The 20428-nt window shown below is 45.5% G+C and overlaps 1 protein-coding gene across 29 annotated transcripts in view; it reads right to left on the bottom strand.

Annotated features, from left to right (window-relative positions):
- Positions 1 to 1519: 1519 nt before the first annotated feature.
- Positions 1520 to 20428, bottom strand: part of PTPRD (protein tyrosine phosphatase receptor type D) — a 1167048-nt gene continuing 1148139 nt past the window's right edge. For all 29 annotated transcript variants that reach the window (XM_077921375.1, XM_077921383.1, XM_077921379.1 and 26 more), the window contains 3 exons: positions 13481 to 13635; positions 11932 to 12067; positions 1520 to 5785 (listed from right to left, as the gene is read on the bottom strand). In XM_077921375.1, the coding sequence (XP_077777501.1) occupies positions 5717 to 5785; positions 11932 to 12067; positions 13481 to 13635 (360 nt within the window). In that variant the 3' untranslated portion in view covers positions 1520 to 5716. The remainder of the gene's footprint in view (positions 5786 to 11931; positions 12068 to 13480; positions 13636 to 20428) is intronic.

Below are 20428 nucleotides of genomic sequence, written 5' to 3'. Positions count from 1 at the left end.
CCTTCCTGTGTCTCCCATTCTGACCTTCCTCTCAAGCAGGACCTTTCCTCTTCTCTCTGTCAGCTTCCTTCATTTATCACAAATATATCACAAATTTAAGACGTTAAGACATCTATCCTGACCAGAGACGAATGGCTGATGAAGATGATGGACTACGCCAAAATGGTGAAAAGGACCGGGGAAAATCAGAAATCAGGAAGAGAGAAACTTTTAATAAGGAACGGGAGAAATTTACAAATTATCTAAGAGAACACTGTAAACAACTAAAAACTTGGGCAGGATTTGAGTAATGCTTGTAATGTACTATATGAACTAAGGTAAAAATGGATTGTTTTAAGAAAAATAGAGAAAACCTACGATGCAGCTGAAAAAGATTGAAAATGGAAACCATGGAAGGGTCTAGGGAGGTCTAAGGATTCAGGTATTCCTAAATGTTGATGATTATGTCTAATGTTTGGATTTAAATGTGTAGTGTAAAACTGAATAAGTAAACAAACAAATAAACAAACAAGTAAATAAATAAATAAATGACGTTTAAGACATCTAGTTAATCAGATCCTCTTCAAGGAGGGTACGCATTGTGCTCGGGCCCCCAGGCATCTCCCACCTCCTGTGTGGGTATGGCTATGCCTTCTCCACTCTGGTTGGTCATTTTGCGGTCATGTGGTCCTTAAAGCCGCGAAACATTATTTAATGCCTGTGCGATGTTTGCTGGACCTCTTTGGCTTCCTGCCGCCCACCCGCCCCCTTTATCTGGTGTGTTGGCCTTGCTATGGACATTGTTGGTCTCCTGTTTTGCAATGGGGGCAGGGTAGGAATTTTTCAATCTGGCAGATTGGCAGAGCCAATTGATTTTCGCCTACCGCCATAGCAATCATCACAACTTTGTAAGGTTTGGCGGTTAGGCATTCAATCAGCAATATGTGGGGAGGGAAGGTACGGCTCCAAGCTCAAGGATATTCCATTAAAGGAATCCGGGGTGGGCCTGGGTCTTGTCCAAAACCCCATGGTAGGGGCTAGGGCCATACCAGGACCCCACGGGGGCACCAGGGGTGAGCTTGAGCAGGTTCGCATCGGCAGGGCTCCCTCTGGCAGTGTTTCACCCTTTTATCAGATTCCCCGCGATGCGGGTGGGAGTCTGATATAGTTTGGATGATTCCAATGCCTAAGCGATACCACTCACATTCTGTATTCTATAAAGTTGTGGCCTAAATTTTGCCCAGTAATTTAAACTAAAATCCTGCATCACTGCGTCTTCATTTTTGGGCAAGGAGCCTTTACCTGTCCTGTTTGGAGATTGAATGCACAGAGGGGAAGAGATCCAGCACTGACCTCTAGCCGTTTTCAAAACAATTATACACACAAACATACTCAGTTTGCTAGTCCAACCAGTATGGTCCTGGTGTGGGATCCCCGCCCGCCCCCGCCCCCATTTGACAGAAGGAGAGACTGAAAAGGCTAGAAAGAAATGTTTTATTGTTATTTCAGAAAGCAAGGCTTAAGAAAAGACAACCAGGGCTGCATAACACTGACATTTTTATTAGAATTCTTTTGTAACAAATGGAACTTGTGTCAGCAAATAACTGATTTTCATACAGACTTTCTTTCGCCACCAATGTAACGAAGTAAGAAAATAAAAAGCACGCCTTTCATTCTGTAAAACATTTACGCGTACTACTAATTAGAGGTAATTGTATTTTTTTTTAACAAGCCATTTTACAAGGTAATTTTTTTATTTTGATTTTTTTTGTTTTTGTTTTCAGTCTAGGCATCCAAAACGAGAGCAAAGAACACAACTTGTATTATCTTTGTAAAGACACTCCAAGCTTGAATGGCAAAGCCACGTAACAAGATGGATGACGGGAGCTGCAGCCTTCTGATATTCTGTTGGGAGTATCAGGGCACTCGAAAACGAAAACGAAAAGAGAGATCACAAAACCATAAGAGGAGCGGGGGAGAAAATAAAATTTATAAGGAGGAGGGAACTTGCATCTTGTTGTTGCCCCTGCAAACACCCTCCCCCCCTTTAAACATGTTTTGTGTTATTTACATACACACAAGTGGATTTTCATAAGCAGTTTTCCTTACAGATGGGTTCAAGTAATAATACTATTGGGTGTAGAATCAATAGGGCAGTGCATAGTACAAAGGTATAGAAAGTGCAAATCTCCCTAGAGTAACCCCTTCCTTCCCCCAGCCATCCTTGCCAACGTCTAACCATGCAAACCAGGTTTTTTTTCTTTCTTTTTTATTAAAAAAAGGAGCTAAAATAAAAGTTCTGTACAAATAATTTTTTATATATTTTGCGTATTTCTCCATTGTTAACTAATTACAAAATTATACATAACTACACATACATAGGTAAATAATAGCACCGTACTGGTTATGCTGATGAAACCGAATTCTGAGCTTGGTAAATGGCAGATAATGACACCTACTAATTAAAGAGAGAGAGAGAGAGAGAGAGAGAGAGAGAGAGATCACTGCACAGCAAAGATACAGAAAATGGAATGCACATCAATGATTTGGAGAGAGTTCCTCATTAGAAGCAACTCCTGAATAGCAGTTTTGACGGGAATATGTGCGGCTATTTCTTCCTCTTCTTGTCACGTGAAAACGTTCACCCCTCACTCACTAGTGATTTCATACAATGCTTTTCTTGAATAAATCAAATGATTTTTGTTTTTTGCAGAAAAAGGCCAATTGTTTTCATGAGCAATTGGCCTGCCTAGTGTATGTCTGCACATGGATTTTCTTTTTTTATGCTCTTCCGTGTACATCCTGACCTCACAAGCCGCATGACCCCCCATGCGCAGTCTGCAGTGACCACTGCAGATTTCTATACAGAGCAAGGACGCACTTGAACGCCATGCAAAATGGGGTTGTTGTCATCGGCATTTTGTCACGCACTTCCAATCTTGCGCTTACAAGTCCAGAACACAGAAAGGTCCTGTGCAGACATGCCTTTCCTCTATGCTTCTAAAATGTAGCATTTTTTCCCACTGCGAGTGTCTGAAAACGGGTACTTTTGGCTAAAAGCATGAGTTCGCTGCATAATCTGGCACTTTAAAAAATACTATTTCGACAGAAACAAATAAAAAACAAAACAAAAGGAAACATATAGTGCACATTCTTCTCTGATTCTGATGTAAGTTAGAGAATCTCATTCTGAGGTAGCCTTCTATAATACTTTATTATTATTATTATTATTATTAATTATTATACATATATATGCTTAATCCCCCCCCTCCATTTTTGCATTTTTATATATAAAAGTGCTCAAATAGAATGCTTTCTAGTGTTTGGTCTTTTAATATATTTATTTCTGGTAGCGATGGGAAACATGGAAAAAGAGAGAGAAAGATCAACTAATCACTTCCTTGGTGATCCTTTTTTTTTTTTTAAACCACATTTAAAATAATTCTTTTGATATTTATGTTCCAACATGGTGCTAGGCTGAACCCAGACCAATGCAAGAGCAAATGGCTTCCATTATAGTGCCTCAAAATGTTTTGTACCGTCCACAATGAGGGGGTCATATATAATCTTCCTTACATTTACGCCCTCTGTCGTCTTGCCTGACCCAGCTTATTTCAGGAGGCCTTTTAGCCTGAGTAAAGTGAACATGCTTTGGCCTCCGGTGAAAATTCGTGTGCATGGATATGACTCAAGACCCATTCTAATCGCTGCTCCGATGTCTAATAAGGGGTATCTACCTTCTCTTTTCAGCACGGTGCTCCTGGCTTCTGATAACCAATGCAATGGTTACGAAAGCAGAATGGGAGGACTCGCACCCGGATAAACAGCCCCTGACTACCCAACTGCTTGGGATAAACATGGATTAATATTTAACACCAGGAATGCATATTCTTAAAAGACCTCTTTGTACATGTGTTGAAAAGCTAATGCTTTTTAATCGAAGAAAGGGGGTTGGGGGAAGGGTGAGACAGAGAAATGTGAGTTCAACTAATGCAAATACAGACGGAACAAAACTCGAAGAAATGCTATCAAAATAGGCATCAAATATAAGGCACTCTAAATGTAAAAATTAAAATTAAAAAACCCCCAGCATTTTCCATTAATGCTGTACGCCACAAAAAGAGTTCTGATTCAACAGAGCAACATGAGTTTGGCTTTGCCCCATTATACATCGTCAATGCACATGTCCTACCGTATACTATAGACAATTATACAAGTGAATACATTTTTAAAACATCTTGACAACTATTATATTACAACATTCTCCCCTCCTAAGGGAATATGCACTGACCTTTCCCACATGCACACTTCCTATATTTAGTATGGTTTGTTTATTGCACTAAGGTGTTACACTAAGGTGTTTTTGTATGTGTGAGATGCGTGTACATATGATTTCCATCCTTTCTTTTTCTTTTTCTTTCTTTTTTTTGGGGGGTAGGACTGAGTTTCAAGTATCACTGATGTGCATTCCTCATTTCCCCTGGAAAACAGACAACGAAACAAAAGCCCTCAAAGCAAAACAATGAGATGCAGACATGTTCAGAAATATTGTATGGACTGAATGTAGCATTTTGGATTCTCCTCCCCTCCTCCACTGCTTCAATAAATCCAAGTCATGGAAGAACTGATATGCGATATATGCATTTCTGTCTATCTATCTACGTGCATAATTGTAGATTGATAGAGAGACAATAATAGAGATATACATATATTTATAGATATAAAGAGAAAGGTGTGTGTGTGTGTGTGTGTGTGTGTGTTAATAGCAGCTTTATACTTTGCGCTTCCCTGTTGATTCCAAAAGAAACAAAAAACAAAACCTTCCATATGTATATTAACTGATTTATATTTCATATTTTTTTAATAATAATAATAAAAAATCAAAATGTAAAAGCAATTATCTAAATGAGAATGTGGTCCTGGAGATAAATATAGGGTTGCACAAAAATGTGCAATTTTTCAAATTATTTAACATTTCTACAGCGAGATATTACAGGTAACAGTTCTACAGCATAAAAAAATCTACAATTCTGAAACAAACAAAAAATAATAATGAACAGTTATGCAACTTTTCCCCCTCCAAATTCACTTCATTGAATGATAAACTTTTTGTTTAAAATAAAAAAAGGAAAAAAGTTTACACAGTTAAAAATGAAGCACAGGTCAGCAGTATCTTTACAATACTAAAAAACTAAATCAAGGACTTTCTTTTTAAACATTCGCCCTTTCCCCTCCCACCCCCCAAAGTGTTATTTATGAGCAATATGGTAGGAAGGGGAGATGCTGAAGCAAAGAGTTCGTCTTTTCTCAGAGCAGCCAGGTACTGGCCCTTGGACAAACATCTCGCACCGAATTGCAGGACGCCAAGTTCCACGTTGTTAACTATCATGCAATCCTGAACAAGATGATGGTTCTTTGCAGAATTTGCTCTTCCCTTTAACTTCAACCAAAGCTGAATCCTTGAGGTATCTGTAACATGAAATCCTTCAGATGCCTCAACCAGTCTGGATTCTTTTATTATGTTTCTGGTAAGGTTTATTGAACTGTGAATTGTTGGTCCACCTGGAACAGTTTTTTGTGTTTTTGTTTGTTTGTTTTCCTTTTAATATTTCCCCACTAATTGGTCTTTAGTTAGGAGTTAAGAAGTACTTCTCAAGCACACTGTATGGCTCAGAAGAGGCTCTCTGGATCTTAAAGGGCCTGCAGTTAAAAATCCAGGACGGTCAGGGATTTTGTTTTACGTTGCATAGTGATCAAAGCTGCCCAGGTATTCTAGTGCGGCTCGATAGCAGAACTGATATTGATCCTTGGGGGAGAAAGAGAGAAAGAGAAGTTAAGATAAATTCATTTGCTGCTTTCGGGTTACAACACCGCCAATTTCTTACCCCTGAATGGTTAACAGAACTGGAGATGGTTGTGAGCTGTGCTGTTCTCCCTTCTAGGAGAAGTTCTTTGCTCCTTTATCTTGCCAGATGCAACCATGGTTTCATGCAACTTCTACACATATACTAAGCAGAACACCCACACCTTAACCAGGTTTTGGCACCAGCTGTGCTTCCCTGGCAAGCCTGGGATCCTTGGCATGTGTACCAGGCAGAGGGCCTTCTCGGTAGTGGCACCCGCCCTGTGGAACGCCCTCCCACCAGATGTCAAAGAGAACAACAACTACCAGACTTTTAGAACAGTGTTTCCCAACCTTTTTTGGGCAAAGGCACACTTGTTTCATGAAAAAAATATCGAGGCACACCACCATTACAGCCCCGTGACGTCAGCGCGCAGCGTCACGCCGGGAGGGACGCACGAAAGTGTAAGTTTCAATTTTCCCCCCTCCCCCTTGCCTTCCTTCTGTGCCAACCGCCAAAAAGCCAAGAAAAAAGCCAAGACTTTAGGGCAGCAGGTCGACACGGAAGAAGCTCCTACCTAAGGACAGGTGCGATGGCTGTGTCCTCTTCTGCCACACTTGGCAGCCCTGCCTCACGGTCGTGACTCCCACCCTGATTTCTCCCCGCAGGTCGAGCGGCACAGGCAGCCCAATGTGTCCAGCCCAGACACAAGCCCCGCTTCCCCACTCTAGATCCTGAATGCGACCAAGTGCTCTGGACTCCCGAGCAGGGTGGGAAAGAGGACTCGCATCTGGTAGCCTCCGGGCTCCTCGCCTGCTCGAGGGATGGCATTGCAGGCAAGCTGCCGGCCGTCGCCATCGCCGCCCCCTCATGCGAGTGGACCTGCCCGGAGTGGTGGGCCGGGGGAGGCTCGCTCTCTGTGGGGATGTGGCCCGCACGCGCGGCCCCGCTTCCTCCTGCCCAGGGCTGAGCTCCTTACCCGCGATCTCGGTCTCGCGCACGCGGATCCCACTTATTCTGAAGCTCACGCCACTAGCCGGGGCTCTCACACCGTGCCAGGGCGAGGCGGCGCGGCCCACTGACGTCATCACGGCTTGCCGCCGCCCTCGACTTCCCTGTTCCCTCCCCTCCCTCGGGTCGCCGTGGTTACCGAGGACTGCAAGCTGCTCGGGCGAGCGTGGGGCATTAAGTGGGAGAAGGAAAATTAAAATTAAAACTCGCCTGAAGGCCGCCTCTCCGGATACAGTGGTGCCTCGCAAGACGAAATTAATTCGTTCCGCAAGTCTCTTCGTCTTGCGAGTTTTTCGTCTTGCGATGCACGGTTTCCCATAGGAATGCATTGAAAATAAATTAATGCGTTCCTAGAGTAACCGCCTTCAGACCAGGTCCGGGGACAGTCTGTCCCCCGACCTCTTCTGAAGGCTGGGGGGGGGGGGACAAGGGCTTTTCTTCCCACCCCCAGCATTTTAAAAAACCCTGGGACAGCGGAGGACTTCTCCGCTGTCCGGGGCAATCTTAAAATACTGGCGGGCGGCATTTTAAAATCGCCCGGGACAGCGGAGGACTTCTCCGCTGTCCGGGGCGATTTAAAAGCCCCTGGGAAGGCAGGCAGGGGGGACAAAGATTTTCGCCCCCCGCCCGCCTTCAGAAGAGGTCCTGGACCTCTTCTGAAGGTGGGCGGGGGCGAAAGTCTTTGCTCCCCCCTGCCTGCCTTCCCGGGAGAGCAGAGAAAGGCAGCGCGTTTCACCGCTGTCCCGGATGGCTTTAGAAGGTCCTTGACCTCTTCTGAAGGCGGGCGGGGGCGAAAGCCTTTGCTCCCCCCTGCCTGCCTTCCCAGGAGAGCGGAGAAAGGCAGCGCGTTTCTCCGCTGTCCTAGACGGCTTTTGAAGGCAGGCTTTTGAAAGCCGTCCGGGACAGCGGAGAAACGCAGCGCGCCCTTGCCGCTGCCCCCCGACTTGGCTGGAAGGCTGGCGGGGGGAGAAGCCTGCTCCTCCCCATCGCCAGCCCCGCAAACTCGGGGGACAGCGGGAGAGGCGCAGCGCGCCCTTGCCGCTCCCCCCCCGACTTGGCTGGAAGGCTGGCGGGGGGAGAAGCCTGCTCCTCCCCATCGCCAGCCCCGCAAACTCGGGGGACAGCGGGAGAGGCACAGCGCGCCCTTGCCGCTGCCCCCCGACTTGGCTGGAAGGCTGGCGGGGGGAGAAGCCTGCTCCTCCCCATCGCCAGCCCCGCAAACTCGGGGGACAGCGGGAGAGGCGCAGCGCGCCCTTGCCGCTGCCCCCCGACTTGGCTGGAAGGCTGGCGGGGGGAGAAGCCTGCTCCTCCCCATCGCCAGCCCCGCAAACTCGGGGGACAGCGGGAGAGGCGCAGCGCGCCCTTGCCGCTGCCCCCCGACTTGGCTGGAAGGCTGGCGGGGGGAGAAGCCTGCTCCTCCCCATCGCCAGCCCCGCAAACTCGGGGGACAGCGGGAGAGGCGCAGCGCGCCCTTGCCGCTGCCCCCCGACTTGGCTGGAAGGCTGGCGGGGGGAGAAGCCTGCTCCTCCCCATCGCCAGCCCTGCAAACTCGGGGGACAGCGGGAGAGGCGCAGCGCGCCATCCCGCTGTCTCCCGACATGGTTTGGAGGCTGGCGGAGGGCTTCCTCCTCCCCCAGCCCCGCAAGCTCCCAGAGCGATGCCAAAGCTGCGTGCAGCTTCGGCATGGCTCTGGGTCCCGTTCTGGGGGAGGGGGAAGCTCGGGCTTCCCCCGCCCCAGCCCCACGCCTGGCAGTGGGGGAATAATTTTTTTCCCCTTTATTCCCCCCCCCCACCAATTTTTCCCGCGGCACACCAGGCAACATCTCGCGGCACACTAGTGTGCCGCGGAACACCGGTTGGGAAACACTGTTTTAGAAGACATCTGAAGGCAGCCCTGTTTAGGGAAGCTTTTAATGCTTGATGCATTACTGTATTTTGTTGGAAGCCGCCCAGAAGGGCGGGGTATAAATAATAAATTGTTACTGTTATTGTTATTTTACCTGTACAATAATATTTCTACAATTTCTGTTGTGGCTTGTATGGACAAGAGAAAATGAGCAAAACACCAGGAAGCTCATGAACTTTTGTTTCCTGCAAATAAAAGATTCAGATATCTTAACTGTGTTTAGTTCCAAGCCTGTATGGCTTTGCCAGAGAGGTCTTGGTAATTCTGGCTTCTTTGCAACAGATTGGTGGCATGTGAGATGACCTTCTCATCTGTGGACCCTGGACTTTGGAATTCCTTGCTTTCAGTTGTCCATCTAGCCCCAACTTTGGGCATATATCCAGAAGATATGCAGAGGCGCAGCTTTTGGCCCCAGCTTTCAGAAATATGGTGACTGTTCATCCTACTGTTACCGATTTTACTGGTTGTGCTGTCACTGTATTTGTTTAATATTGTATTATATCACTTTATGATTATTTAATCCACCCAGGGTATTTTAGTGCAGGGAGGGCAATAAGTGCACTTAATAAATTGCTGCTGTTTCCTAAATCAATTATTGCTACTTAAGTGCTTAGAAGAAACCCCATGTACCAGTTTCTGTTCCCATGGAAGTGGGGAGCAATAACTCCTCGTGCGCCATGAGCAATTCTTGGAATGCAAGCTCCTCCGGAAAGAAAAAAAAATCAGCAGTAAATCTAACAAAGGTTTAAAGCAGGCATAGGCAAACTCAGCCCTCCAGATGTTTTGGGACTACAACTCCCATCATCCCTGACCACTGGTCCTGTTAGCTAGGGATGATGGGAGTTGTAGTCCCAAAACATCTGGAGGGCTAAGTTTGCCTATGCCTGGTTTAAAGAGCAGGAGCAATAATTTCTTGTACACTGTAATACCAGGACTGCTTTGCTATGGGGTTAATATATCCATGTTGCTTTGGAAAATGTGCAAATCAGGCCTAAGGTCTGTCTTAAATGTGTATTTTATTCCAATGATTCCTAGGAGCTTTGCTGAATGTTGTGGTACATAACTGCTTCACAAGTTTTTTATATAGGAAGGTCAAAGTATATCCATAATGAGGCAAAAGAAGAAGAATATTCTTTTCTAATAAACAGTTTAAGAGAAGGAACATCAAATCATCCAAAATGCAAACTTGCAAATTTTATTTTATATGTGTGTGTAAGTATTTGTTTCTAGGAACTAATGGGACATAAAGACATTTTTCATCTGCAATAATACTAGTAATAGAAAATAAATGGGTTTTACTCTTCAGTTTTGTCTGAGTTATTAGGATCAGTGAGAGGGGGAAATGGCCCAATTCCATTCTAAATAACTTTGTTTTAAAAGTTGCTAAAACTGTAGTGTTGGACTACAAGCCTGCAGTCAAAGATTTAGGAGCTATGTCCTTATCAATGTTTAAAACCCAACATCCTGTGCTCACACCTGGCCCACAGACTCCCAAATCCATCCAACCTGCATTGTTAGAGCTCCTCTCGCCCCTGGAAAGTGGTGTGCTTCCTTTTCACCCCCTTTTCTCTCTGGTGTTCAAATTGCTGCATTTGTGCTTCCCGGGGCCGGATTTAGTTTTGATGAGCCCCTCAGCTACTGAAGGTAATGGGGCCCTTTATATGTCCAGCTGTCCTTTGTCAACAACAAATTGCTGCTGTATTTGCGTGTGTTGAATATATAGATAAAGGTAAAGGGACCCCTGACCATTAGGTCCAGTCGTGACCAACTCTGTGGTTGCGGCGCTCATCTCGCTTTACTGGCCAAGGGAGCCGGCGTACAGCTTTCGGGTCATGTGGCCAGCATGACTAAGCCGCTTCTGGCGAAGCAGAGCAGCACACAGAAACGCCATTTAGCTTTATTTTCTTTATTTTATACGCCATTTATTTTCAGTGTCAGAGCTGAACCCAGAGAACACATACACACTCTCTTCCACAAACAGAGTGTCCTCCAGGTTTCTCCTCTCACTCCCTCTTTTCCCGCTCCAGTTCCAGGGTCAAATGAGTTCTCCTGAAGAAAGGCAATATCTGCTTGGCAGGACATTTGATTGTCCGTTCCATTCTTTCTCTCTTTCTGTGGCTGAGAAAGGGAGAGGAGCCAGCAATGGCTTTTTATCAGGGGCTGAATAAATGGGGAGGCTTATGGGAGAGCAGTAAGAGAATATCAAGAGGATATTTTTTATTTTATTTTTTTAAACTCTCTCTCTTTCTCACACACAGAAAAACAACCAACAATCTTCCCTTCTGCTATTACAACCAGTCACTGGACTGCAAGCAAATGCATTTCCAGCTGGATGAATGGGTCTCTGCAATGGATATCAATTTTGTGTGTGTGGGTGTGGGTGTGTACACCTTTTTGTGTTTTTAACTTCTTCATCTTTTGGTATTTTTACTGTACATTGCCTTGAGATGCTTGTCTGGAAAGCAATTCATTCCTACTCCTATTAGTTCAATTGATTAGGGTTTTCTGCCACGGCAACTCAAAGGGACTTACAACATTTGAAGAAAAACAAACAAACACATGCATACATTAAAACCAGCAAAAATAAAAATAAATGTTCCTACTAGATTAAAACAGCCCACCCATGAAAAAACGCCCTGGAACATGTTCTGCTTCCAAGGCAAAGTTCACAAACCAAAGCACCTACTTCCGGCTTTGCAGCGTTCTTAATCCAAGTTGTTCAAAAAATAAGCTGTTCTTAAACCAAGGTACCCAGGTATATATATAAAAAGGTAAAGGTACCCCTGCCCGTACGGGCCAGCCTTGACAGACTCTAGGGTTGTGCGCCCATCTCACTCAAGAGGCCGGGGGCCAGCGCTGTCCGGAGACACTTCCGGGTCACGTGGCCAGCGTGACATCGCTGCTCTGGCGAGCCAGAGCCGCACACGGAAACGCCGTTTACCTTCCCGCTGGTAAGCGGTCCCTATTTATCTACTTGCACCCGGGGGTGCTTTCGAACTGCTAGGTTGGCAGGCGCTGGGACCGAGCAGCGGGAGCGCACCCCGCCGCGGGGATTCGAACCGCCGACCTTTCGATCGGCAAGCCCTAGGCGCTGAGGCTTTTACCCACAGCGCCACCCGCGTCCCTACCAGGTATATATATAGGTATATATATAGCTATAGAATAAGTGGAAGAATGACAAGTTATTCTTACCTCTGTCTGTACCATGGCTGGCCGTTGCGTCCTTAACATTTTGACAGTCTGGAAGATATCTACAACACCTTCATATCTCATTCTTTCCAACACAATGCTCAGGGTTATGAACACTCCGGTCCTTCCAACACCAGCACTGAAGAAGGGAAAAAGAAAAGTGAATAATTTGGCTGACTGCTGAGCTGCAGAAACAGTATGTCATATGTGAACAAACCTTCGATGCTCCATAAATATCTTTACACGGCAACTGTAGATTGCAAGGTGATCGTTATTTGACAAGCTGAAATGGATTTGGAAATGAAGTGTTGGATATTGCGGAATGATTTGAAGGGATTCTTAGCTTTTAACCAAATACAGAATGGCCATTATAAATAGAAACCACAACACTTATAAATGTTTGTTCCAAACGTGTTCTTTCCAACAAACAAACAAAAAGGCAAGCTTGTTAGTCCAATTGCAATAGCGGGATAAAACTATTTTCATTAATATGACAAAGTCCAACGAATCAATGCAATAAAGGATTGGAATCATCTGGCAAGGGCACCTTTTCTCATTTTGGTTAAAATATTTGTGTTATTGGTTGCAGACCACAAATTTATGCCACAGAGAAACAGCCTTCCTGGTTGCCAAACTGAGGGAATGGCCTGGCTGCTGTAGAAAATTGTAACGGTGGCTAACGAAAGTAGCCTGTAACGATTGAAACACATAGGGATAAATTGAGAAATGGATGCTCCTTCTACTTCATTTTTCTTATACAATCTAGAAAAGCATTTAGTATACATAAAAATCTTTGGGATGGCTTTTATAGCAGGAGGGGGCAATCCTATTATGAAAAGCAGCTCAGTATGATTATCGTCCCCTTACTGTAGATAATGATGATGATGATGATAATTTATTTATACCCTGCACATCTGGCTGGGTTTCCCCAGCCACTCTGGGCGGCTCCCAATAGAACATTAAAAACACGATAAATATATCAAACATTAAAAACTTCCCTAAACAGGAAGATGGGAGACTTCCCTAAACAGATGGGAGAATGGGGTGAGATTTGAACTCAGGACCTCCTGTACTACAGCACTCAGGGGCAGAGGAAGGTGGTGCGGTGGGGGCAGGCCGCCCCGGGTGTCACCACTGAGGGGGTGACAAAATGTCGGGTGGCACTCAGCACGGGGCCTGCAGCACGCGCAAGCCACACATCTCTCCTGGGAGTGACGCGGTGGCTTGGGCCCTGCAGGCTCTGCGCTGCCCTAAACGGTCTGTCCGCTGCCTCCCCCCCGCCCCAGCTGTAGGGCGACTGAGTGGGAGGAGGCAGGCAGACTCACTGAAGGTCCTGCAGCGTGTCTTGCCCCGGTTTGCTCCGCCCCCACAGGCCGCTGGCCCCGCCCCTGGATGCAGGGCACGTGCGCCACCCCAGGCGCCCAATCGGCTTGCTCCGCCGCTGACAGCACTATACAACTTCCACTCTTAATTTGCTTCCCGCCAGCCCAAATTACCATTCTGTCAAATCATTTCATCAGTTTTCATCTCATCAATGGCATCTGTTACTTACCTACAGTGAACCGAGATTGGCCCATCTTGCCCAAACTGCTCTTTTGTTTTATGAACTTGGCCTATGAAATCGATAAACCCTTCTCCCGACTTTGGCACTCCTTGTTCAGGCCAATCAGTGAACTGGAACTGCCTCACCGTCCGAGACTGGCCGTCCTTGAATGAAATACACACAAATAGGATATGCAACGCAGTAAGGCAGAAAACAAGGTATTTTTTTTTTTGGGGGGGGGGACTAACTAGCAAAGGGAAAAATAACCCACAATGAGGAAAAGGAGTGAAAACCCTTCTGAGACAATGCTGACAAGGCTTGTGTTTTCCTTGTTGTTTTGCAGTTGGCAAAACCACACTGACATAAGAATGCAATTTCACTGACCGCAGTGATGCTCAAATTGCTCCCTGCATTGGAAAGGATGTTCTCTGACATTTAAATCCTGGAAAAACAGAGTCTTTAAGGGACAAGGAAACTGTGAGCTAGTTAAGTGGGACTTTCCCCTTCTTTCTGGTGCAATGGAAGGCACTCGCATGGCTGCAGCACCAACAAAACCCAAATTCTCTTTATAGGTAACTAAACGCCTCTGGCTTGGCTACTAGATTCTTCTTCCCTAGCACTCTTTCAAATGTGTCCCTCTCTTTTCGTAGGAAAGCCATCTGTAAGGCTGCATCTTTTGCCAAGGGGGACTGGAAAGTGCTCATTCATGTATTCTCATCCCTGCTAGTACCGGGTTGTGCTCGGCCACCAGGTCCCGGTCCAGCCTCAGAGTGGTGTGGGGTAGGCATCATGCATCAAACTGAAGGTGACCCGGCCACACCATTTGCCAGGCGGCCAATCAGGGCGCTGTGGGGATGTGGCTGGGGCCCATTTAAACCGTGGCACGATTCTGGAAGCTCCTCTTTCAGCCTCACACCACGGATCTCCCGCCCTCCTCTTAGGTAGAGTCACTGGCCTTGCTATGGACTTTGGTTGTCGCCATTGAGGGGCCTGGTAGGACTTTTTCCACTTGGCAAATTGAGTTTGGATTTGGATTTGATATCCCACTTTATCACTACCCTAAGGAGTCTCAAAGCGGCTAACAATCTCCTTCACACTCTGTGAGGTGAGTGAGGCTGAGAGACTTCAGAGAGAAGTGTGACTAGCCCAACGTCACCCAGCAGCTGCATGTGGAGGAGCGAGGAATTGAACCTGGTTCACCAGATTATGAGTCCACAATTGGCACCAGCCACTTGACTTTCGCCTACCTCGTAGCAATCACCACAACTTTGTAAGGTTTGGCAGTTAGGCACTGGAATAGCAATGTGGGGGGGGGAGGGGAGGTGCGGCCATCACCTGCCCCTCCATGCCTAAGGGTATCCCGTTAAAGGAATCGGGGGGTGTGGATCTTCTCCAAAGCCTGGGGAGGGGCTAGGGCCATGCCTTGACCCCAGCGGGAACCCAGAGGGGCTTGAGTCGATCCGCATCGGCGGGGCTCCCCCTACAGGTGGTTTACTCTTACCAGACTTCCTGCAAGGTGGGCAGGAGTCAGATATAGTCTGTTGATGCCAGTGCCTAAGCCAATACCGCTCACGTTCTTTAACCAATAAAGTTGTGGCCTAAATTTTGCTAAATTAATGGAATATGCGCAGCTTGCGGACCTAACATACAGAATAAAAGAACAGGGAGAACATAGGTTTAAAGAAGGTTGGAAAATGTTTATTGGATATATGGGGGAAATTGTGTACACTTGAAAACATTGGCAGCATTCAGATAAATTCAACGGTGTAAGTAAGTTTTGATGGATGTAATAATGGAATGCTGAACGGTTTAGTCTATACAAAATATGCAGGGATTTATGTTATGCAAAATGAGCCATGGGAAGTGAAGAAGGGAAGTCATTGACATTTTAAGGTTGTTGAAATGAATATTCTAAAATGTAAAAGAAAAAATTTTAATTAAAAAATTATAGAGAATAAAGAGAATAAACTATTTTGCACCTAGCACAAAACTCTTGCAGGCCTCAGTGGCAGATTCAGACTGCCTATTTTTGTGTTTAGCATCTTGTCTGACATTGCTGGCGTAAGTATGTGCACAATACAGCACATCACTGAAGGACCTGATCACAATTGCTGCGCTTGCTCGTTTTCGCACGTTGTCAATCTGTGCAAGCGCCGACATTTAATAGAAGTGACACAAATTGAGCTATTGCTGTTAACCTTCATGCCTTCCGGATACTTCAGACTTCCTGAATGTCTCTACTTTCCCGCCATGGTAGGAGAAAAACAGCAGATGCCATGTCACTGTGCCTGTGAGCTATAACTGTACAGGAGAGGAGGAGGCGGGAAGCTATTGCCAGATGCCAATCTCTTAAAACGGCACTTTTTTTTTTTTTTTTTTTGCAGAATGAAACCAATGAATAACCTCAATGATTATGGGAATTCCGATATAGCAGCTTGGAAGCTGGAGGCAAGGGGGGTGGGGAGAATAATTATACCCCAACCAAAGCATTCAACTATGATTGCCTTGACATGGAGGTGAATATAGGTTGCTTAAAATAATAAACCCAAACAAAATGATAACTTAGTTGATGCTATCCCTCGAGTAGGCTTTCATTTTCTGCCAAATTCCACAGGTACACCCTTCAGCAATGACGCCTGCAGGAGGACGAGGCGTTTACAATCACCGAAATCAGCAAAGCCCAATGAAAAATTATAGGCTTGGTTTACCCTGATGCAGACCTATAACTCATCTTGTTCATCTCAAATATTTTAAATAGCAGAGACTTCTCTTTTGCCTGATTAAAGCACTCGGTGGCTAAGTACTACAGTCATGTGGATAATTGTCAAAGACACCGGAGCCATTATTCAGTTTGCAGCATTCTGCTGAGATGTTCTTGAACCACGGAGCGCTTTTGCTTCGTTGAAAGTGCCTTTTACTTAAGAGGAAATGGCCGCAATTTACTTGAAGCGGACATGCAGCAAAGCTTGTGAAACCTGCAATGCCAGCAAGTTACTTCACAAATCGCAATCCCATTCCAACGTCACCCTTTCACTGCGAGCAACTGTGCCAGCAGAAATGTTTAGCGTCACGGTGTACTAATTTTTGTCAACTAAAAAGATCGATGGCATACGTCTCTCTTCTCAAGGTATTTTGGGTTAATAACTTAGTGCCTACTGGCTTTTGAGAAATTCCAGCACTGCGTGTCATGAAAGGCCAGAACAACTATCTATAAAAGACATTTCTATCTTGCTTTAATAACTTACATGTTATTTAAGGCTGACACCAAAAAGACTGTGCGATGGCAGTAAGCTAGCCCCAAAACTGCCTAGAAATCGACTCTGCTCTTACACTACTGGTATGACGAACAGTCTGTCCTGAAATTTAACGAGATGCTCATTTATGGCAGACACTAAAGGAATGCCAAGAATATATTAACACCTTTAGATTGTATCCTCTGCAGCTACAAAGGAGTTTAGGCTTTTTAGTTACGTCTTCACTGGACAGGCAAAGCAACAACAAAGTATTGCTATTTTCATTGCATGCAAACAAACACCTTTGGGCAGCTGTCTGATTAAAACAGTTAATTGAGTCCATTCTCTGTCTAGCCCTAAGAACTAGGTGACCATCTGTGTTTCTATCTCTCCATAGATAAAATCAGATGCCTTTGAAAGAGGTTCTGCGCAGTATAGAAAGTGTTTCTCACAGATATCATTGCTATAGAAGTGCTGTGTGCAATGGCCCCATTTTGTTGACCCTGATCATTAACACAGGATGCAAGTGCAAAGCAGAAAGTGGGAAGTAGGTAATTATGTGATACATTACACTGTAATTCATACTGGAAGGTAGGAATAAACACAGAGCTACTTTCACCAATCCAGATTCTTCAGTTGTTGTTTATGGCTCACATTACATTGTTGCTGCCATTTTTGATGTGTGCAAAAAAGGAGTCAAAACATCCATAATAAGAAGTATTGATTTTCCTTCTTATAAGTTGAGAGATGGGAATCCTGTTCCTATAGGTGTGCACAGCTTGTCCCTATAGATCTGTGCATAGACTGTCATGTGGTGCTTTCACCAGTAACTCCAATAGCAACCTCAAAAGTGCTCGGTAAATAACCCTTCAGGAATCCACAGTACACAAATGTCTGTTTCCTCTTCATGCTCAGTGTTAGAAACCGAGATATGAAAGCTAGGAGCTGTTGTTGTTGTTTAGTCGTGTCCGACTCTTCGTGACCCCATGGACCAGAGCACGCCAGGCACTCCTGTCTTCCATTGCCTCCCGCAGTTTGGTCAGACTCATGTTTGTAGCTTCAAGAACACTGTCCAAACATCTCGTCCTCTGTCGTCCCCTTCTCCTTGTGCCCTCCATCTTTCCCAGCATCAGGGTCTTTTCCAGAGAGTCTTCTCTTCTCATGAGGTGGCCAAAGTATTGGAGCCTCAGCTTCACGATCTGTCCTTCCAGTGAGCACTCAGGGCTGATTTCCTTCAGAATGGATAGGTTTGATCTTCTTGCAGTCCATGGGACTCTCAAGAGTCTCCTCCAGCACCATAATTCAAAAGCATCAATTCTTTGGCGATCAGCCTTCTTTATGGTCCAGCTCTCACTTCCATACATCACTACTGGGAAAACCATAGCTAGGAGCTAAATGGCACCTTAAACCTAGGTTATGGGCGCAACAATGGCATATCTAGGTGTGCTTTTTTTGTAACAAGAATACAAAGCTGAAAATGAATGAACTGAAGCTAAAATATGATGTTCATTTTTCACATGGTCTAGACCTTCCCCTGCCCACCCCACTAATATTTTTAAGAGGGTCTCTTCTTCAGTTTTCAGAGAGTAGCTGGAAGTAGTGGGGGGAGGCAGAAAAAAGTACCCCTTTCCTTCCACTCTGCAGTTTTAATCTGAAATCTTAGGTGCAGTACTGCGCTCAGAGCTCAGAAGCTGCTCGCCCTAATGAAATTCCCTGTCGCAAAATGTGCCTAGAACAGGGGTCTGCAACCTTTAAGACAAAAAGAGCCACTTGGACCCATTTCCGAAGAAAAAACAACAACTGGGAGCCGCAAAACCATTGTGACATTTAAAACAAATATATATCCGGAGCCGCGATCTGACAGCGGGCGGGAAGGTGACGTCGGGACGGTGCGTGACTAATGCACGCACCGCCCCCATGCGACGTCACAGCCAGTACAGCGCCCGCCACAGTGAGGAGTGTCGGGGCGCACAATGCGCCTCCTCCCCTCGCTAGTATCCGCCCCGGAGCCGCGGCAAAGATGTAAAAGAGCCACATGCAGCTCCGGAGCCGCGGGTTGCAGACCCCTGGCCTAGAACAATGGGAGTTTCGAACACTGTTCATGCTCAGTTCCTGTCTGCATGGGTTTGGCCTCAACTACATGACACATTTTCACCTAAAACAGTCCACATTTTATTGGATACCAGAATTGGACCTCTCCTCCTTTCTGTTTTGAATGGAGGAGAGAGAGAGAGATCAAGACGGTAGCTGATTTTTTGTTTCTTTCCCCCTCATTGATGGGAGACATGCCCATTCAATTTTGTGGTTGCCTCTCTTTTTCTTCTCTTTTAAACGTGGCAGCCATTTTGTGGTATGCCATACCACCATAGCAGTCATGTTTTAACTGGCACCCGTGTTGCTTCATCAAAATTCCAAATTTCCCAATGGTCCAAATAGGCTGGCACCTCCTATTTTAGAAAATATATATAGATACGATGTGCAGAATTCAACTCAAGGACAAATATCTGCCTTCACAGCTTTATTTTTTTTAAAAGAATCAAGCTTGAAACTTCTTGGTCAATGTCTGCTGGAACCCACCCCCTGGCCAAAGCCAGAATGGGATGCAAAAGAATTTCCAGCACTTGGGGTAGGGATTCAGTATCCTTTGTCATGGTGAACTTCAAGTAACCAAGTCCAAAATGATTTAGGGCTTTAATGGTCAATGCCAGCACCAAAATACACCACCAGCTAGTGTAACTGGTAAATATAGGTGTACTGTGTTGTAATTGCCTGGTGCCTGCCAGTATCTGGATGGCTATATTTTGCAATTTGAAGTTAAAGGCAGGCATGGTACTGGTTCAGCCTGAATGGCAGCTGTAAGTCTGTCCCGTTGGTAACAATGGAAGCAAAAGAGCCTAACTCTGGCTGGAGCATGCGCGATGACAACTACTATATTAGATTTTGCACTTTCAAACTCGAGTTTCCTATGATTTAACAGCTGGGTTTAGGAACTCTCCCATGTGGCTGCATTCCCTTCGTCCCCACAGTATATCTTCTATGAGCCAACTTTTAATAGCAGCAGCAAAAAGCAGCAATCCCTTTGAGCTGAGGGAAGGTTCAGAGTTTTAGGAAGCTGAGCTAGAGTTTTTAACGGAGAGACATTTTTGTCCCTTGTACGCGCAACACTCTGTTAGGTTTCTCTAATCAACGTTATTGCTACAGGGCTTCCAAAAATGGAGACGAGTAGGGGGTTTATCCTGCCATCGAGTGTGAAGTGTTACAAATCACAGCTTGAAAATGGCTTGAGCCAGGCCTATAAAAATGTTTATATACAGTTAATCTTATATCAGCACCGAACCTCCGACTCAGCTGTTCAGATAAGGAATGCAAAATGAAAATTAGCCCGTCAGGGTCACGGCCGCGTAGCTCTTCTCTGCAGACAGATTAGAACGCCGAGGAATAAGCTATGCCAGGAATCAAATTATAATGTGTAAACCTTGTCAAGCTTCCCTTAAGAATGCCATTTGCTCTGCAGTTTTTAAATCACACCACATTAACCTTCCAGCTCACACAACCTAAAGGGCTGTTGCAAAACAACAACGTATTTAAAGCCTTAAGTGGAGACAATTCCTTTAAAAAGTATTGGGACGACGGATTGAGTAAGGGAAAAGGTGAATAGCCTTTTGGTCTTCTGATCAGTTAACTGTGCTCCATTACAAAAAAATCATTGGTTGGATCCAGACTT

Source organism: Podarcis muralis, chromosome 17, assembly GCF_964188315.1.
Source record: "Podarcis muralis chromosome 17, rPodMur119.hap1.1, whole genome shotgun sequence".
Taxonomy (NCBI): domain Eukaryota; kingdom Metazoa; phylum Chordata; class Lepidosauria; order Squamata; family Lacertidae; genus Podarcis; species Podarcis muralis.
Note: the sequence above shows the minus strand (reverse complement) of the source record. Positions and strands in the feature narration are given on the sequence as shown.